Source organism: Erithacus rubecula (assembly GCF_903797595.1).
Source record: "Erithacus rubecula genome assembly, chromosome: 4".
Taxonomy (NCBI): Eukaryota; Metazoa; Chordata; class Aves; order Passeriformes; family Muscicapidae; genus Erithacus; species Erithacus rubecula.
In genome coordinates this window covers 48,058,027-48,076,975 of record NC_136686.1, presented here as the reverse complement: position 1 = coordinate 48,076,975, position 18,949 = coordinate 48,058,027, and the positions used below count along the sequence as shown (strand labels likewise).

Genomic DNA, 18,949 nt, shown 5'->3' with positions numbered 1-18,949 from the left:
GTCTGCAATACAGAATCACTAGCTAAAGACCATTGAGTGTCTAAGTACATGCTGTCTGATTTTTCTCTCCTTGTTGCCTAAACAGATGGCTGTGAATAAATAAATATTTAAAATATCTGTATCTAGGTCAGAGTATCTTTATCACTGAATGCCCACATTGCATGATATCAGTTTCTGTGAACCAAATAAAGCATCATCTTTTATCTTTGTGTTAACTCAGAGTTAAAACTAGCAGACTCAGTATGGAGGTAGTGATTTTCTTTGTAAACATGAGGTCTTAGCAGACTTTCTTCAAATGCTGTTATCCCAATGCCTGGGCAAAATAGTGGTATGTGCATTATTGAATTCTGCTTATTTGTTTACATACTACTTGTTGTGATTTTTCCAAGACAAGACACAGATCTCAGCTCTTAGAATTTAGGTTATCAGAACATCAACTGTCCTATAAAATAAAATATGTAAATTTTTTTATTTGGTCAATTGATGCAGAGCAATTATATGACTGTGTTGTGGAAATGCTCATGCCTATAAATTAGTGAAAGTTCTGGTTGGGAGCCTGTAGTTTCTTTTCAGCCCACACAGACAATAATGGTGCTGGATTCTGCTCATATCCAAATGCACCAACAAAAACCTTGTTCTTAACTGTGCAAAGGCATTTGCATTACTTTTCCAAGTGTCCTGTTCACAAAATATAAGTTCAACTCTGTAGATCAATTTGTTCAATAAAATATTGAAGACTACATTTTAATTTGGTCTAGAATAAATTTTGAACTGTTAATTTATCTTTTAGTTTTCTTCAGTAATGGTAATATTAAGTAGAAGATGCATGTCACGACATTTGGGACATACACTGGCAAGGTTAATCAAGTTCTCTGTTAATATAAGGTTTTTCACAAATAGTTTCTCTGAAAGGTTAATGGCAGTCAAGTAGGAAAGATGGTTGATAGGGAAGCAGTCATTGGCTAAAATTGAATAGTACAGCTAAACATCATGGTGTTAAATAAACTCTTTCTTGATAGAGGTTTCCTCAATAATACATGGTGTGTGTTTAATTCTTCAAATGTCTTACTATTTACAGTATTGGCAATGTACAGTGAAAGTTTGATCTATGTACATGTACTGAATGGAGTGGATTTATGTTAGCTCTTCCCATTGTGTACATTTTGACTAGCTTGACTATTAAATGTACTTCCTTTCCTGTTTATTTTGAGATGTTATTGTAGATTTTACTTGGGATTTGGTGTTGCAAGTCCCTGAGTAAAATGAATCATGAGAGGCATTTTAACCAGTACTGAAAACTCAAAACTGCAGATATATATATATATTTTTTTTTTTTCCAAATTTGAATGTAAGGAAAGGTCATATTAAATTCTCAGCTTTGATTATTTTGGAAACTGCCTAAGGTTCCATCCAAAAAAAAAGCCCCAAAAAATCAACCGTATTTTAAAATACAGATTGATTAAAAAAAAAAAAGAAAAAAAATCTGTGTTTTAAAATTGTGTAATTTTCAGTGTTGTTTTTTGGAAAATTTGAATTCTTTTTAAAATTAATTAAATTAATTAATATAATCATGACTCTAGATTTTGGGATGCTTTTAATATTTTTTTATAATAATATTTTATAAATCAATATATAGTAAGTTAAATGAGTGCAAGCAATTAGGATAAGTGATATCTTACAAACCAATATTGGACTCAAATAAAAAGGTTCAGGCTTTATAAAAATATTTTGAAAAGCAAAATATCTCACTATCTGAGGTTGTACATTATGTTTTTGAGCTTTTTAGGTAGCTTTTTTACCAAGCTTGTAAAAAATTCTGACTGAGGTCCTATATGTCATGTACACACTGAAAGTACTCAGACATAGTCTTTGAAAACATTTAATTGATTGGATTTTAATTTTTTTTATTCAACTGAAACTAGTGTAGAATATTTGACTGGCCTTGCTCTTTACCTGCATTATTACTTGTTTTTAGCAATAATGACACACTACACAGAGTGATATGCTAATTGCTTTCTCTGTTCATCCAAAGACCTCCCATCCTAATTTCAATATTTATATGATTATAAAACTGCTCTTACTCTCACCTCCCCCCCCCCAAAAAAAACAAATTTAAAAAATTAGCAGTCTGTAAGACTTTTGACTAAAAGTAATTTTAGCATATGTTTGAGCTATTTGTGGGCTCTGTGTTGCCAGAAAACTGAGTGACCAGCTTGTCCAGTTGTCTGAGAGACAATCTTGTGCTCTGCTAGAGCAAAATCAATACAAAAAGCCTGTGAGGCCTGATGGTGCATTGGGAGAAGTTGTTTGAATGTGGGTTTGGGACCTGTGCAGCTTTTAAAAGTCTACTTGCTGCAGGCAAATTGGAAGTAAAAATGGTTTCAGTGGTCGCTGAGTTTTGTCATAAAATGTGCTGAAAACATGTCTAATGCATTCTACAAGAGTAATAATTTTGAAAGTAGGTGCCTTTTCTCCCTCTTTATTTCAACTGTACAGATTTTCTCGACATCCTTTCCCATATGTTTCAATTGATTTTTTATTGCACATATGCTAAAACAAAATTCTCCATATATTTGCCAAAACTAGTGATTTTTTTGGGGATTTGTGTATATTGCCTGGGAAAAGGAGTGAGTTTGGAAGAGCAGGATATAGGAAATGAGTTTTTAAAATTTGTGGTTTGCAGAGTTCTGTGAGAAATCCACAGGATTTCACTACCACAGTCTGGGTCATTTGTCAGTATAGCCATTTGCTTGATACATGATAGGGATTTTACAGCATGCAGATAATAAGAGAGTTTTAAAATATCATCTTATTTATCTCTTTTATGAATCTTAATTAATCCTCTGTATAATCTATGGACAAGGAAAAGAAAATATCTTAAATTAAAAGCTAAATGGCACAGCCTCCTCTGAAGTAGAGGAGTGATGACATTTTCTTTACTTTTACAGCTATGTCTTTCTTGCTGTGAAACAGGAGGCAGGAGGTTTATCAAAAGATCCAGCAGTAGCTTAAGGAAGCTCCACACATCCTGCCCTTTAATTAAATCTGGTTTTAACCTCCTGTATGACGTGGAAGCAATTTACTTCCATCACAGTCTTATCCTTCAGAAGTTAAGTCCTGTTGAATTCATATCCAAGTGATTGCAGTCATGAACTGAGTATAACTGCTCTGTTTTGGCCTGACTTGGAACTCGTTGATTCTTCCACTTTCCCATGTTTAGTTGCTAATCTTAGTTCACAAACTTGGGGAACTTTGGGAATCTCCACAGGCTGTTTGTATTCAGTGCACTGTGGATCCTTAGCGCTGCAGACACTTTCATTCTTTTCCCAGTCTGCTCCTTTCAAGCAACTCCACCTGTGTGAAGATAAGCACAGGAACAAATCCTGCAGGCCTGGGAGGCACCAGGTCTGTCTGAAGCAAAACTCCCTTTTTCAGAGTCAGAGTAGCACGGGCATTGATCTGAAAACTGCTGGTATTTACCTCTCCTACACCCATTACCTGCCTGCTGCTTTCTTGATTGACGACCAAAGTTGAGCACTGGGACTTCCTTGTACTCTTCCAGCCATGCTCCTGGATGCCATTAGCTGTTTCCAGAAAACCATTGTTGTTCATTACTGTGTTATCTCGACAATTTAGATCCAAGTCCTTTATTCCACGTGGTTTATGTTGAAAGTTTTTAGCTTGGCTGCCTGGCAGTAGTCAGGGAGGGACCCTGCAGGTTACCTCACAGGGGCATCTGCAAAGGAGCTTTCAGCTCAGCAGGGCTCAGACTTGGGTTATGTGTTATAAAAGGTAGCTATGAAGGAAAAACAAGCATTGCTGCCACACAGAATGAAAAAAATACTTTGGATTTCATGTTGCAGAGAGAAGAGCAAGTACTTAGATATGTGTACCATCATTTTAGTCATTAAATGTAGAGAAATTTGTAATGCTGTGGGCATATATATGTAGTTTCATGTTGATGTTACTGTGAATTAGGAAGCTGCAGGGAAGCTAACACAGCAGTAATAAAATAGTCACATGGAGGAACTATCAGTTTGAGCATTGTGAAGGTGAAGAACATTAATTTCAGCAGGTCTGTATTCATCTATGCACAAGCTGATCTCATTTCTTGGGCATAGGGTATCTGACTTTGTGTGTAGAGTAATGCAGGTGTGTGCCAGGGGCCTTAGCACAGCACCTCCTGGCAGCATTAGCACCTTTTTTACCTTAAGTTGAACATTAACCAGATTTTTTTCTGGTGTACAGTTTGTCTTTTGGACTAATATACACTGTTACATTACAGCCTTGTAAGTAATTTTAAAAGAGAAAAAAAAAATAACAAAGTATGCCATCTTTTTCTGGCCTGTTTAAATATAAAAACATTCATTTATTCAGATGTATTCTGTTCTGTTCTGTTCAGGTATACAAACAAAGCAATAGTTTGTCAAGATAGCATGATGTTTCTGAATAGCAGTTTTTAACTCTGGTAAATTTATAGTCTTTCTAAAATGACCAGATAAACTGAGGAGCATTGACTTTATGCAGATTCAAGGAAGAAGGCAGTACAACCTGAAGATGTGTCTGAATGCAATTTGATTTAGCCTCTGGTAGTGGCTGTTTGTAGCTTGACTACTGCAAAAGTGATTTTTCAAGGGTTCTTTCTGTGAAAAGAGTTGAGCCAATTTTCACATTTGGGATCCTGCTAAATGTCAGATCCTTACTTTACAGCCAGATACTGCTTGAACTCTTTGTCAAGATGGTCCCCACTTTTCTCATTATGGACAAAGCAGTGTATTGTCTATTGTCTACCATGGTCTCTTCAGAAGCAGGGGAATGTTTTGGCTAGAATCGTTAAAGCAGAAAATTAGAGTAGAAAACTTTATTCTGTCTTTCAGAAGTGGACACTTATGTAAGAAACTGAAATCCTCTTAATAAGAATTGTTGGTCAGCTTGCCTTTTGAGGTTGCTGCCACTCCATCTCCAAAGATGATTCCCTTTTCAGAGTGAGAAAAAATAAAGGCAACTTCAAACATTAAGGAATAAAAGTATTTTTGAATTAATAGCTTGATGTCTGATGGTGGTAAGTTTATTTATGGAAAGCTGTTTTAAGGTAACATCATTGGGGAAAAAAAGAGATAATGATCTGTCATTTTTTTTCAAAGTAACTTTTTATTTACCCAAGTGTAGTCACTCATAAGAACTAATTTTTCTGATGAAGCTTTAAAAATCATAATCATCTTTGCAGAAAGAAAACCTGTCTTTCTCATGCTTTTGCTCAGTTGGGAATGCTCCTACTGAATTACCTAGCCTCAAAAGGGGAGTCAATGTCTTTGCCTAGGTTTTACAAGATTCCAATGCCATAGGTGTGGCATTTAGGAGAAACATTTGTTTGGTCAGGACTTCTGATGTATCTGATTTACTGAAAACAGGTCTCTGGTGTCTGTAGAGTGTTCTGTAGTGAGGTTCCCCCCCTGCTAAAATACAATATGTGGAGCTTAAGTGACATGGGAGCATCTCTAGTGTTGATTCTGTAAGTGAATATTGATGGTATGGTACAATTACTATTGCAGCAAGCTGAAAAGTTTTTTGTTAGATTAAATTTTCATGTACCCTCTTTTTCAATAATCTCTAATGATGCAATTTAAAAAAAAAACATTACTTTATGAGTGGGAAGCGCAATATATGATGCCTATGTAAATGTGAATTATTCTTTAAAAAAACCAAACAAAACCTTTTTTTACAAAGCCTCTATTATAAATCTTTTCAAATCAGTGGTTTCTTTTAACCAAATTTCAGTTGCAGTACTGAGAAGATCTGAATAGCTGTTCTGCACTGTTACATTTTTACTAATTTCTATGCAGTGTCATGCTTTTCTAGTTTTTATTGAACAGTTTGAAAATTATTCCAGTGGTTGTCATAGCTGAAAACAGATGTATTAGATATGGATCTGATCTTCAAATATGGAATTAAGGAAAAGGGTACACCTGATGTTAATGATTGTCACTTCTCCCCATTCATGTGATGGGCTCTATCAAGTAAAAAAGTGGACAAAACATGAAAATTCCAAATACTGCTTATACTTCCAGAATTTTAACAATCTTTCTGTTGTTTTCACTTTGTAGTCAGTAGATAAATAAATTATGATTGAGTACACATTCATAATCACTTAAATGCATTGCTTGTAAAGTTGTTTTTTCCTGTATTTTTTGAGTTTGGAATAAAAACAGGTAAAATTATGTTGCCTGGAATGAGATATCAAGGTTAGTGTTTTTCTGATCATCACTTCATTTTGCATAATGCAAAAATAATAACATTGACAGTTTTACTTCTTATTGGGACAGATGTGAATGACCTACCAGTCATTATTACCTTGGTTCTTTTCTGTAAGTAAAACAACCTTCTTTGCTTTTCACCTCTTCACCTTCTTTCTATACTTTACAAAACATCATTACATACTAACAGAAAACTCATTACAATTTACAAGTATTTCAGGAAGAAGACTGAAGTTTTAAAATAAATAAGTAGGGAAATCACATTTTAAGTTCTCAAGTACAAAGAGATGATGGAAAGCAATGCAAAATTAAGAAGAAAAAAAAAGCTAAGGTTTTTAAAACTAGGTTACATATTCATAAGCTTGAATGATAATATTTTTAAAATAAAAAAATAGCTAAATATCAGTCCTTAAGTAAAATCCATTATTACTTCTTCAAAGGAGTTAATAATGAAAGCAGTCATTTAAGTTGTGTATTGACACAGGGAAGGGCTTTAGCTTTGTTCCATTCTCCTACACTCTCCTTTTTTCTGAAATCAAAATTCAGTCATTGAAATTACCTTCAAACAGGTATTTTCAAGCAATTTCCTGTCATGGGATATATTATTAAAATAATTTTGGCCTCCTCTTAGCCAAAAAAGAAAAGCAAAATAGTTTTTCATATTGGACAGACTTTCATACTGAGAAAACAAAAATAATTACAAAAATATGTGGTTATAATACAAAGGAAAATAGTAATATTCTCACTGACAAGTTCAATAAGCAGTCTCTTCTTTTGACAAATGGAAGAATATTAGCTTATATTTGTATTTTGAAAACTTGAAACATTTTCTTTCATGTAAAAAAATCTTGCCATTTATGCTCACAGTCAAGTTAGGAGGAGATTTATTGACAGGCTTAGTGCGAGAACCCTTCCAGTCTGGCATGTAATCCAGCTTCTACTCTCTGATATAAACTTGAACCTCTTTTGGGGATGCCATCAGGTTTTGTTCTCTTTCTTTCTGGTAGCCTGGCTCAGGTTCTGCAAGGATCTTGTAAGATGCCAGATTGAACAGGTGGCAGATTCCATGTTCTGTTTCACTTCTGGACTAGCATTAAAACACTTTTCATCCTGTTTCTAAATATGGTCAAGTTTCCTTTAAACACATTGCTCTAATTAACCTGCAAGCACTGGATAGTGCATTTTTAATTTTTGTTTGGTTTTGGTTTTGTTTGGTTTTTTGTTTTTGTTTTTAATTGGAATCCTAATATTCATGAATACTGTGGTTTGAAAAGCATTGGATTTAACTGAGGAGCATTGTAAAGGAGGTGATGTTACATATTTGGCATGATGCACTCAGAGTAGCAGTCTTAGTGAAAAAAACACTGAAAAACCTTAATTTATTGTAATGAATAATTTGCCAAACTAACTCTATGTTCATTAGCTGGAGATCGCTTTTAATTAAAGAACCAGTTTTTGCCAGTTCGCATCACTTATCATTTTTTCTTTTAGTCAAGAGCGAATCAGGTATCCTTAAACCTTAGCTATATACTAAATGCACTCGGGTTGTTTCAACATGTCACAATCTGTGTTCAGCTCTAGGGACAGAAAGAACCCTCTATAGTAACTCTGACTTTGTCTTGGTTTGGCAGTTATTCAGGTAAGATGGCAAGATGTGGCTGATCTTTCCCAGATGTGTCACTCGTTTTTTCCCCTTAACCAGCTGTGCAGGTCCATGCATTGAGCTGAAGCCCCACTTCACCTCCCCTCCCCAAAGTAGGCAGGTGAAAAATTAGTTGGGGAGTCTCATTCCTGCTGAGACCCTGCTGTTTTGTTGAGGTGAAGTTGTTGAGATGGGTCCTTCTCCTTTACCTCCCTGATAGAAGTCAGATGTTTAGTCCTGACTGTTCTGTAGTTATGAAAATATTGGAAATTCACAAACTGGATATGCCTTAATGTGTTGGGTAATACTGGGAGAAAATATCTTTGTGAGTGAAATAATACCATTCTTAGAAGGCATAGTCACACACTTTTCTTCCATGTACCTATATATGCCTGTACAGGAACTCATGGCACCCAAGAGCAAATGTTTCTAAGCCAATCTATCATTCCAGTTTCTGATTCATGGGGAAATTATTTTAGCTGCTCTTTTTATAAAGAAATAATACCCCTTCTGTATAGTCTGAGTGTTAAAAATGCAAGGGAGCACTTGTTACCCTTCAGAAACCCTGACTGCTCTGACTATATGGTGGCCATTATATTTCTTTCATCTTGATGAGCCTCAAAGCTGCCTATTTGCTGAGTGTTTCACTGGTTTTAAGATGAAAATTAATCTCTCTTTTTCTTTAGCTACATGACTTGCTATAAAGTTAAAATATAGTGTGTTTCTCACGGTTGGATTTATTTTTGTTCTCTGTCCAAGCTGGATAATGGAGATGAGCAAGCAGCCCAGATAAGACGTGAACTGGATGGACGGCTACAACTGGCAGAACAAATGGCAAGGGTAAGTGATTTCTTTCTTGTACCAAGAACATATCTTCATATGGGGTTGAGTGGGGTGATCCATAATGTGTGTTTCCTGTTTCTGGTTCTAAAACTGAGCAGAAGATTGTTTGAAAACAATCTGGCAGGTGTATTTCTTTCTGCTCTGAAGAATGTCTGACAGCTGGAGTAGGGAGAAAGCAAAAGCTGGTTTTGGAAAGGAATATCCTGTGTGATCCAATATTTCCTTCTACAGCAAGTCAAATTTTCCTCATTTTTTACATTGGATGGGAAAAGCATCTTCATCAGAGTAAAGATCTTTTAACAACACAGTAACAGTCTGTTTTATTTGTCTTCTGTGTGGACACATTATTATTGGAATAATCCTCACAGGATATAGTAGTTCAAAAACACTACTAAGGGATTCAGGTTTTTTACTAGACAACCCTGTGCCTTGGCCTGTGTTTTTAGTCTCTAACTATAAATTACTTGGTTTTATTTTTAGGGGATTTTTTAAATATGTAATTTACTGGCTCTGTCATGCTGTGATGAGCCAGTCCACACAACTTGTTGCAGGAATTTTTGGTCGCAGTCAATTTCTTGGTCTTTGTTATTGAAACAAAATCAAAGGTTTTAATATAAAACATTCTATGATAAGTATTGTAACACATAATGATAAAAATTGTCTGGTTTAGGAGCAGAGTGCCTGTCTCTTTGCAGAGAATATATTGGGATTGGTGTTTGTTTATCATTTATATGTAAAACATATTTTTTAGAATAATTTTCATTTTTGTTTAATCTTGAACGACACTCTCCTAAGCATCCAATATTCAATATTTGGAGAAGCTGTGGATAAAATTACCTATGTATGAGTTCATATATGCACTTTATGTGTACGTATGTTTCTTCTCTTTGTTTTTTGTTACAAACAGCATATTTAAATACTATTGTCTAACTTCTACAGAGGGAAAAAAAATTGTTATCTCTAATGTTTAAGAGAGAGATTATTATTTAAAATAAACCAATGTGTAGTAAGTAAACATTACTTTAAAAATAGATGACCCATTATTAAAAATAAAGGTAAACAGTGATAGGAATTTCTTCTCATGGTTTTAGTTTATTAGGTTTATATCAGAAGCATGAATGGGATTGACTTATTTTTGGTAGCATGGGAAATAGATGAAGTAACAAAACTACTACTAGTGGACAGGTCATTTTATCAATGTCAGTTTATAAAATATTAAAGGTAACATTAAAGGTGTACTATGCTTAAAACACCTGTAAGTAGAAATACCTAATGTGTGGTTCTTCAGCTTGGGTTTATGATTAAATGATTAGGGGAGATGTGCAAGGTTCCATTTTTATTTTATTTCTTCTTTCCAAGATTAACTATACTGTCCTAATGAGTCAAGATTGACCTTTTGATTGCTGTTTTGAAGACTTAAAAATAGATCGACACTGAAATTATGAATTATATTTTTATTTATTGTCTCTTAACTGAAAGCCCGTGATCTGTATATATGATATATGATCTATAATGTGGGAAAAATTTTTTCCACCCTAACTTTTAAACTATCTTTTCCAAGGAAAGAAAATTCCCACAATTTGTAACAAGGGAGATGGAGAACATGTACATAGAAGAGTTGCGGTCTTCAGTGAATTTGCTGATGGCAAATTTGGAAAGTCTGCCAGTGTCTAAAGGTGGACCAGAATTCAAACTGCAGAAGTTGAAGCGATCACAGAATTCTGCCTTCTTGGACATAGGAGATGAAAACGAAGTTCAGCTGTCAAAGTCTGATGTGGTTCTCTCCTTCACATTAGAGGTAATCACAAATTTCGCAGAAAACTTGGTGATGGTTTAAATTGCTAGAATATCTGCCTTGATACTCTTCTGTTATTAGTCTTTTCTTGGTAATTTTAAAATGTTATGTTAAAGAAGGAAACTATACTTTGTATTTTTGGTGATTAGGATTTAGAATATGGCTGCATGATGCATTTTCCTCTTTCAGCAGTAGTTGCATTTGGGCCCACACAGTAGTGTGGGAAGTTTAATCTCCCACACAAATGTAACTTTAAATGAATTCCCGTTTATGAAATGGCTATGTATAATTTTAAATGTTATAAAGAAACACTGTTATTATCAGAAATACATTCATAGAGTTTTATAAACAAGTGGAATTGTCTCACTAGATGCATTTAGGGAAAACACAGTGATTTTTCTTTACTGGTGATCATAGCACTTCAGTTTTTTATACATTTCTGAATTTGCCTCAAGAATCTATCTCGTATTTTCTGAGATTATGCAGGACCTCTGGCCTGTAGGGTTGCAGTCCTAACCTGTATACATCTCAATTTACTTCAAGAGGAAACCACAAATACATTAGGTTATTTAAACAATTCTGATGACAGAATAGAATCACAGAATGGTTTGGGTTGCAAGTGACCTCAAAGATCATCTGGTTCTACCCTCCTGCCATGGCCATCTTCCACTAGACAGGATTGATTAAAGCCCCCTCAAGCCTGGCCTCATAACTCAGGTTCAATTCTGCAAATATGCATACCAGGAAATGTTTATCTCAATTTCAATAATAGTAGAATCAAAATATTGCTACAGTGTACATTGTGTATTTTTTGGTCAGAAGGTGCCACACTGTGTTATACACTTTAAGTGGCTTTAGTTTGTTTTAGACAGCAGGTAATGTTACATTACACAGTAAATATTACAATTGTTAAAGAGTGCAAAATAAATGGAAATTGTTTATATTTTAAGTATTTTTTTCTCAAGTGAAATGAGCACTTTTTTATGTCTTGAAAATTCAGATAATTTTTTCCCATTTCATCATTAAAGATACAGAATAAAAAACATCAAATATAGACAATGAAGAAGTTTCAATTCTTTGTATAAAAGAGAAATTACTTATCCCATTATATGCAATATTAATATTACTAACTAGTAATGTAAAAGCCTGACAATCTATTTTCTAAGAGCAGTAAGATCCATCATTCTACAAGCCAAAAAGTTTTAGTTCATCAAGCATTTAAAACCGGTGTGCAGTCCTTAGGAGAAGATGAAGTATTTATAGCTCTTGTGCTGAATCCTGTGTGCCTCCATGACATGTGCCATTTCTGCCTCAAGGGGAATACCAAGCCTGGAATGGTCCATAAATAGCATTTACAGGAGTAGCTCTGAATAGTCTAAAAAGTACCAGAAAAGTTCGGCTATAATGTCTCCGTGCTTTGAGAAAGTGTGCTTGGTGATAGATGTAAGAGGAAGAAAAGTTCTCTTTTGTCCTCTAGAGAGAGCTATTATGTACCAGAAATTGTGTGATATTTAGGGGGAAAGCACAGTAAAAGTTTGAAACAATCATGAACCTAAAAATGGCAGGAGATATAATTTCTGGTAAATTTAAAGCAGCTTTGCCTTGTGTACAACCCTTCCTCTATTCCACCAGGTATGTGGACTATTAGGTCTGGTGAACTAATTTTTTTTCCTTTTTCCCCATCATCAATAAAGAGGTTTGCTGCAAGGTAACTAATCTACAGTTCATCCCAAGCAAGGAAAATAATTAAAGTATTACTCTATATGTGATAGTTTTTACTAAGGCAGATTTTCATTTTAGACATGAAAGTAACCACATAAGTTGGCTCTCTTGCCAAACAGCATGTGCATATTTTGCTCTTGGGAAGAAAAATCTCAGAAGATATAAGGGCAAGAGGAAACAGTTGAATTGATATTAATGAAGACTGAAATATGGAAGATGTGATCTTTTTCTATGCAACTGGCCTAATAGGAAATGCTGATTGCATTTCCTAGGAGACAGAGTGCTTCCTTTTTTGGAAATGTGAGGTTGAATGTGCACAATTTCACATGCCTTGAATAACACATAACATATTTATGTCACATCTTGCGTAGGGACTCAGTTGCAGGGTAACCAGCAGAATCTCTTTTGAGGGCTGCTGAACTAGGACATGAATTAATAGGAAATCTATAATATAGGATAGAGTGGAAGAACCCCAAAATTTCTAGATCGGGGGTAAAGTGTCCAGGGTTCTTGCTATCACTGTGCATTGTTATTATAAATAGTAGAATTTACTAAGAATATTAACAGTGTTCCAGCAGAAATGAACCTTACTGACTAAGGTCAGAGACATTCCTGAGCATTGCTGCAAGCAAAAGCCACTGTTTTTACAAGTTGAATAAATATGTTTAAATATCCTGTTTGTAGAAATTTTTAAAAAATAATTTAAAACATAGTAATAGGAGAAGACTTATTTATATTCTTCAGCTATTAGACAGTTTCAAAAATAGACAAGCATTTAGGAATCTGTTTATCAGCTAATGAGTTAATACATCCACTAGTGACAGTTTCCTTTGGAAGGAACTAAATGCAACTTTTTTTCCAGTGTTGGAATTCAGAATTGTTAACAAAGAAAAATGTACTGTGCAATTAAGTTGGAAACTCAGGAAAAGAAATATAAATGTAAAAATGAGTAAACATGAAGTCAGTATTCAGCAAGGACATTGTATATTTGGTATGTGGAAAGACCATGTAGGCAGTGTTACCTAGAAGGATCTTTAGTGCTAACTACTTGAATTCCTGAACAATAGATGGAAAAGAGAGATGACTTAATCAGTCTCCCTGAATTGCTGTTATTTATAAACCATAATAGGCAGTACTGATAATTTATGGGTAATATAAATATGGTCTAAATGATCAATGACTGTCGTCTCACTGTAATGTTTACAAACTAAAAATTTTGCAAGACTTATAACTATTACTAATGTTCTAGAAGTTTTAAAGTACAAAGGATTTTATAGCTGGAGGTGAAGTCTGTTTTCATTTACTTGAATTGGAACAAAGTGGCACATGTGCAAAGTTTAATAGCAACATATTTTAGTAGTTGCTTGCTGGCCTAAGAAGCCAATAGCCCCTAATGAGACCAAAAATAATCATAACTTCTGACATTTTTAAAACAGATTAACCAAATGTTTGTTTACATGTAAGATTCAGTTGAGGGCAGCTTCTCTTGATAAGAGAACATTTTTCCCAGCTTCTTTGCATGGGCCCAAATGGAACTGGCACGAAAAGCAACTTTTCCAAAGAAAGCAAGGGAACCTGACTGTCTTCTCAAGTCTTCTGAATTAAAAATATCTGAAATGCAAAAATTCCAATAAGTTCACACTGTGACAAGATTTATAAAAGGCAGAGAGCATTTAAAGTAGAGCTGCATTTGGCTTTTCTCAGCTAGTGTAGAGTAGTCTAGAGGAGGTGAAAATCTATAGGATCTGCCAAGCTCATAATTTCCATGGTGAGGAGAACTTGCATGGCACAGCTGGTAGTGGTGGCTTTTTCTGTTTCTCTGCTCCCTCTTGCCCATATGCATACTGAACCTGAGTGCAAGTACTCCACTGGGAGAAGGAGAAGAAGTGCATAGTAAGGAAAAAAAATTACAGGAGCTGATACCAGTGCTGTGACCTCCCTCTTGCTCAGTACAACACCAGATCCCTTCTGAGGTTTAAGGGTTGCAACCTCCAGAGACACAGCACAATAATTTACCTATCTAGATATGATCAATGTACTCACTTGTTTACCATCAGACTTAGTATCCTATTTGTTCTATAAATACTCACTTAGATGACTTATTAAAGATACAATTTCTCATGTATAAAGGTTTAGAATTATATTCTGACATCAGTCTCAAATCGCACTATTGGCATTTAAATTATGATTGGAGTGAGGTTTTGGTCACTGTCCAAGTAGAAAGAAAGCAAAAATTTTAATGCCTTCTAGATGATGTTGAAAGTGGAAAAAGAAGATAAAATAAAATCTTTTCTCTGTCTTGAGATTCAAGTGGGTGAACTTTGGGATTTTGGAGTTTTTCTTTTTTTTTTTTTTTTTTTTTTTTTTTTTTTTTAATATCAGTGGAGCTTAGTACTGCAGTAATTGTGCTGTGTAATTTTATTCTGAAGGATAAACTATTTGCTTTCTTTTCCTCAGATTGTTATAATGGAGGTACAAGGTTTAAAGTCAGTTGCTCCCAACCGGATTGTGTACTGCACCATGGAAGTGGAAGGGGGTGAAAAGCTTCAGACAGACCAAGCAGAAGCTTCCAGGCCACAGTAAGCCTCTCTGCTCTTGCTGCATCAGTATCTATTTTCTGTCATGGGAGAACTCATCTGATTTCCTTTGCAATTTTTACAATTAGCTTAGTTTTAGGTTATGTGAATTTTTTTCCTGAGAAATCTCAGGAAAATTTCCTGAGAAATTTCTTTCTGAGAAGGTAAAATACAAAAAATACTTATTTAGGGTGAAGTAAGTACCAAGTGTGGATGCTGTCCAAATGAAAGTCATTGAATGTACAAGTGAGGAAAACAGCTAGAGACTGCATCCTCCAAAAATACAAACCTCTCAATAGATGTTAGCCTGAGGTGATTTTATTTATTGTGGGTTAATGTGAGGGTGGCCTTGTGGAGTGTAACTTGTACAATTGGAGGGAAATCAATACTCAGTAATCAATCTTGACAAAGCTTGCTCACCTGCTGAGCCTATTTCATTTTAAATTATAGCAACCACTTCTTTCAATTAATTTTTGATGGAGGCAGTCAGAAAACTTACTTGGAGGGAGATAACATCGTGCCATCTGTAGTTGAACCAGTTAGTGTAGCAGAGAGTAAGAAATTAAATTGGTTGATTTCTTTGACCTACACGCTGTCTTCAGACACTTTTCACTTTGTTAAAATGTCATTTGGAATCTTTTGTAGATATCTTTCCAGACAGTATGTTGGGGTTTTAGTGGCACCATAGTGTGCCATGTGAAATACAATTTAAAAATTGCAGTTGTTACAATGTCTGATAAAACATCTTCTATGCAATTGGGATGGTAGTTTCTATTCCATTCAGACCACAAAGACAGATGTTTTTTAGGCAAAATTCAAAGCACAATTTTATCTGTCTCTTCTACGGTTGGGAGTAGAAGGAGATCTAATTTGGTGGACTTTCCTCTAGCTGTGGCAACTTTCCTCGGCAAATAAGTAAGATCAAGTAAGAATTATCAAGAAATTAATTGATTTTCCTACTAACAAAAGTGGAAGCTTTGTGAAAAGGAAGTTCCAGAAAAGATGGAATCAATGCAAGAACAACTGAAGTATTTCTATGAAAAGATGTAATGTTAGGACCTGCTCCAAGCTTGTAAACTGATTTAATGAACTTCACGCTCAAAAGGTATGGGAGAAAGACTATGAGCTATTTCATCTAAGTGGTGGGTTACAAACCAAAGTAATTTGTTTGGAAATAATTGTGCATCTTTCGACAATGAATTTTTGAGAAATGTCCTGACTGTAGTGTGGAAGCACAGGAAAGGGAGTTACTGGTGCTATTAACCTGCTGTCCTGAAAAACAGTGTAACTTAAAGGGGAAAGGATTATAGAGCTCTGAATAGTATCTAGTTCTTGTGCTCCTCTGACTTGTGCTCTTTTCCATTTCTGGCAAGAGTGATTAGGAGACCTTGGCATGCAGTATGGTTATGTGTATTTAGAGACACAGCTTTTGAGCACAGATAGAGACCTCTTTTGAGGCAATGAGGGAGGATATTAAATTAGACAAGCATGAAATTAGCAAATTACAAGGTAACAGTAAGAAGATGGAGGAAGCTGCCTATGAAAAGGGACATAGTTTAGTTTTTCTCTTAGAGCCAAATCAGGTTTTCTTGGCAGTAGCAATATTGCTTTTATTGATTGGTGATGGAGGCAACTAAGAGGGCTTAGCAGAATTTAATCAGAAATTATGCTGGTGGAAGAGCACTGGTGGGCAAGCACAGCCAGACCATCTCTTTCCTGATACAGAAAAAACAGCTGTCAGCTGCCTGAGGCTACTGCCTGCCTGCTTTGCCTGCTGCTGGAGCTGGCTTCTTACTGGTATAATTTTTGGTACTGTCTTTCTGATATGAAGGAAAAGTATCAGTGAGGCTGTAAGAGATCATAACTTCAGGTTTTATGTAGGATGTGCAGCTAGAAAAAGGGTACCAAAGCTCTCATACTAAGCATAGAATGAGACAGTGATGAAAAGTGAATGATTACCACCAGCCTGCTGTGGGAGTCTGCTGGCAGGAGCACAAATCATGTGCTTGTCACACACATTTTTCTGTAGTCAGTTTATCATTTTGAGCTGGTAGCTGCATTTGTGGGGAAAAAAAAATCAAAACAAACAAAACCCACTAACAGTATAAAGAATTATTCGTGGGTATTTTTTCATCTGTGAAACATCAGTGTGTGCAATGCAGTGCTACTACTCAGTCAGAAAATTCAAAAGCTCTGATAGTGAAAAGGAGAAAATAAGATATTTGGATGTTTCAAAATGCCCCTGCAAGCCAGTGTGATCCTAGAGGAGAGATTAATGGAAACATGAGTCAAGTGCACACTTAATTCACCATTTATCCACTATTCCAAAATGCTGAATATTTTCTCTATTATTTTTATTCATGTATATAAGTATTCATCTAAATCCCTGAGTGCCACCTTAAGACTAATATGAAAACTAGAAACAATATTAGTTCTTAAAGAGAAGATACCTGATTGGAGTCCCTGGAAGGAGACCATAGTTTTCATCAGTAATAAATATTTTCTGGTTTGTTAATGCATTTAACCTCTGCTTTCTATCTCTTTGAATAATAACTTTGTGAGTTTATGTTTAAGTGATTAATTTTCTTCAGCAAGCTAAATGAGGTACTGCTTATATGCATCTTACTGAGTAATTAATGCTTATTCTAAAATACAATTGCTATAGAACAATGCAGTTTTACTGAGCTTATGTCTTGGACAGTTTTACAAAGAGATCATTTACACGTGCAAACCCTATAAAACCCTATAAAATTTTTATAACCGCCTGTGAAATATTTCTTCATTCCTTCCAACTGTTTCCTGCCTTTTAGCCCTGCTGAAAATCCCTCCAAGGTGGCCTGTGACCTTTTCTACCAGAGATCAGTAAGCAGAGCCCTCAGAGGGCCCTTTTAGTTGTGAAGCTTTGCATAACTTTGTTGCTGTGATGCCACAGGGGGTCATCTGCAGAAATCCAGTGCTAATTTCATTTTTCAGACATTACTGAAGTGGCCTTGTTTCTAGTGTTGTGGAGTCTGGTATCCACATTTGCTTCTTATCCTTGATTTTTATTCATTCTGAATAATAAATAATGTGATTTTTTGTAAGTGTCATGTTTTAGGCATGCAAAATCATGCCCAAAAAGTGGGAACATACTGTCATTTAGTACTACACATGACATTTTCTTGTCACATACTTATACAATAGGAAAATATCAGATCTTGATGATGAGAAAACTTTAATAGAGACAGGATATTCTTCATGCGAACAAGACAAATAAGATTATCATATTTTACTGCCAGTGATTGTAGAATTTTATTAAAAGGGCTATTATATGTTAGAAGTATGTGAAGAATGCAAGATTAAATCTGACTAGAGGAGGCAGGGAACCTCAGTCAGTACTGCACAAATAAATTAAATGCTGCTCACATTATTTTTATGCCATGTTCTACTATCATTAATTCCATAAAGTGTTTGAAGTATGATGACTTCTGCATATATTAACTAAAGATTGCATAGAAAAACTTCCATAGAGAAGTTTAAAAAAAAAAAAAGGAGAAAAAGGCCTAGTTTCTAAAATTTAAAACTTTCTTAAAGGACATGTTTGCTCATAAAAAACAAGTACTTTTTAATACGATGTTTTTTAAGGATGTGGCCTAAGACAACATTTCTGAAGAGGAAAAGGTTAAATAACATTTAAAATATTTGACAATCATGTTCCAGACATCTGAAAGTTTTCTTTCTTCATTGTAGTCGATGCAACCGTAAATATTTTTATTTTTGATTAAGGGAAACAAGGGGACAATAATACTTAAAGCTGTCACCCAACTTGTGGTTGACAGTACAGATATACAGCATGTAAGGAGAGAGAAAGCACACCTACTCCTCTTTTCACACATGCTACTGCTCTCTGTCTGGTATATCTACATAAATTATGGTTTTTTCATTCAATTATACTTTAATTATACTGTTAGTTTTCTGCAGTCATTCCTCGTATTGTTTTCACGTGTGGAAATTCATGTTTTTGCTTTTGCACAAGAGAAAAGGAAGAATGAAAAAGTTGTGCTTGCCCCATATTGCTTTGATTGTTAAATAGAAAATGAGAGGATATACATAGGAAGAAAGCCAGGACAGAAACACA

General features: G+C 35.0%; 1 protein-coding gene across 2 annotated transcripts in view; it reads left to right on the top strand.

Annotated features, from left to right (window-relative positions):
- CADPS2 (calcium dependent secretion activator 2) overlaps positions 1-18,949 on the top strand; it is a 280,136-nt gene that overhangs the window by 105,458 nt on the left and 155,729 nt on the right. For both annotated transcript variants that reach the window (XM_079303954.1, XM_079303955.1), the window contains exons 4-6: positions 8,656-8,736; positions 10,301-10,537; positions 14,714-14,835. In XM_079303954.1, the coding sequence (XP_079160080.1) occupies positions 8,656-8,736; positions 10,301-10,537; positions 14,714-14,835 (440 nt within the window). The remainder of the gene's footprint in view (positions 1-8,655; positions 8,737-10,300; positions 10,538-14,713; positions 14,836-18,949) is intronic.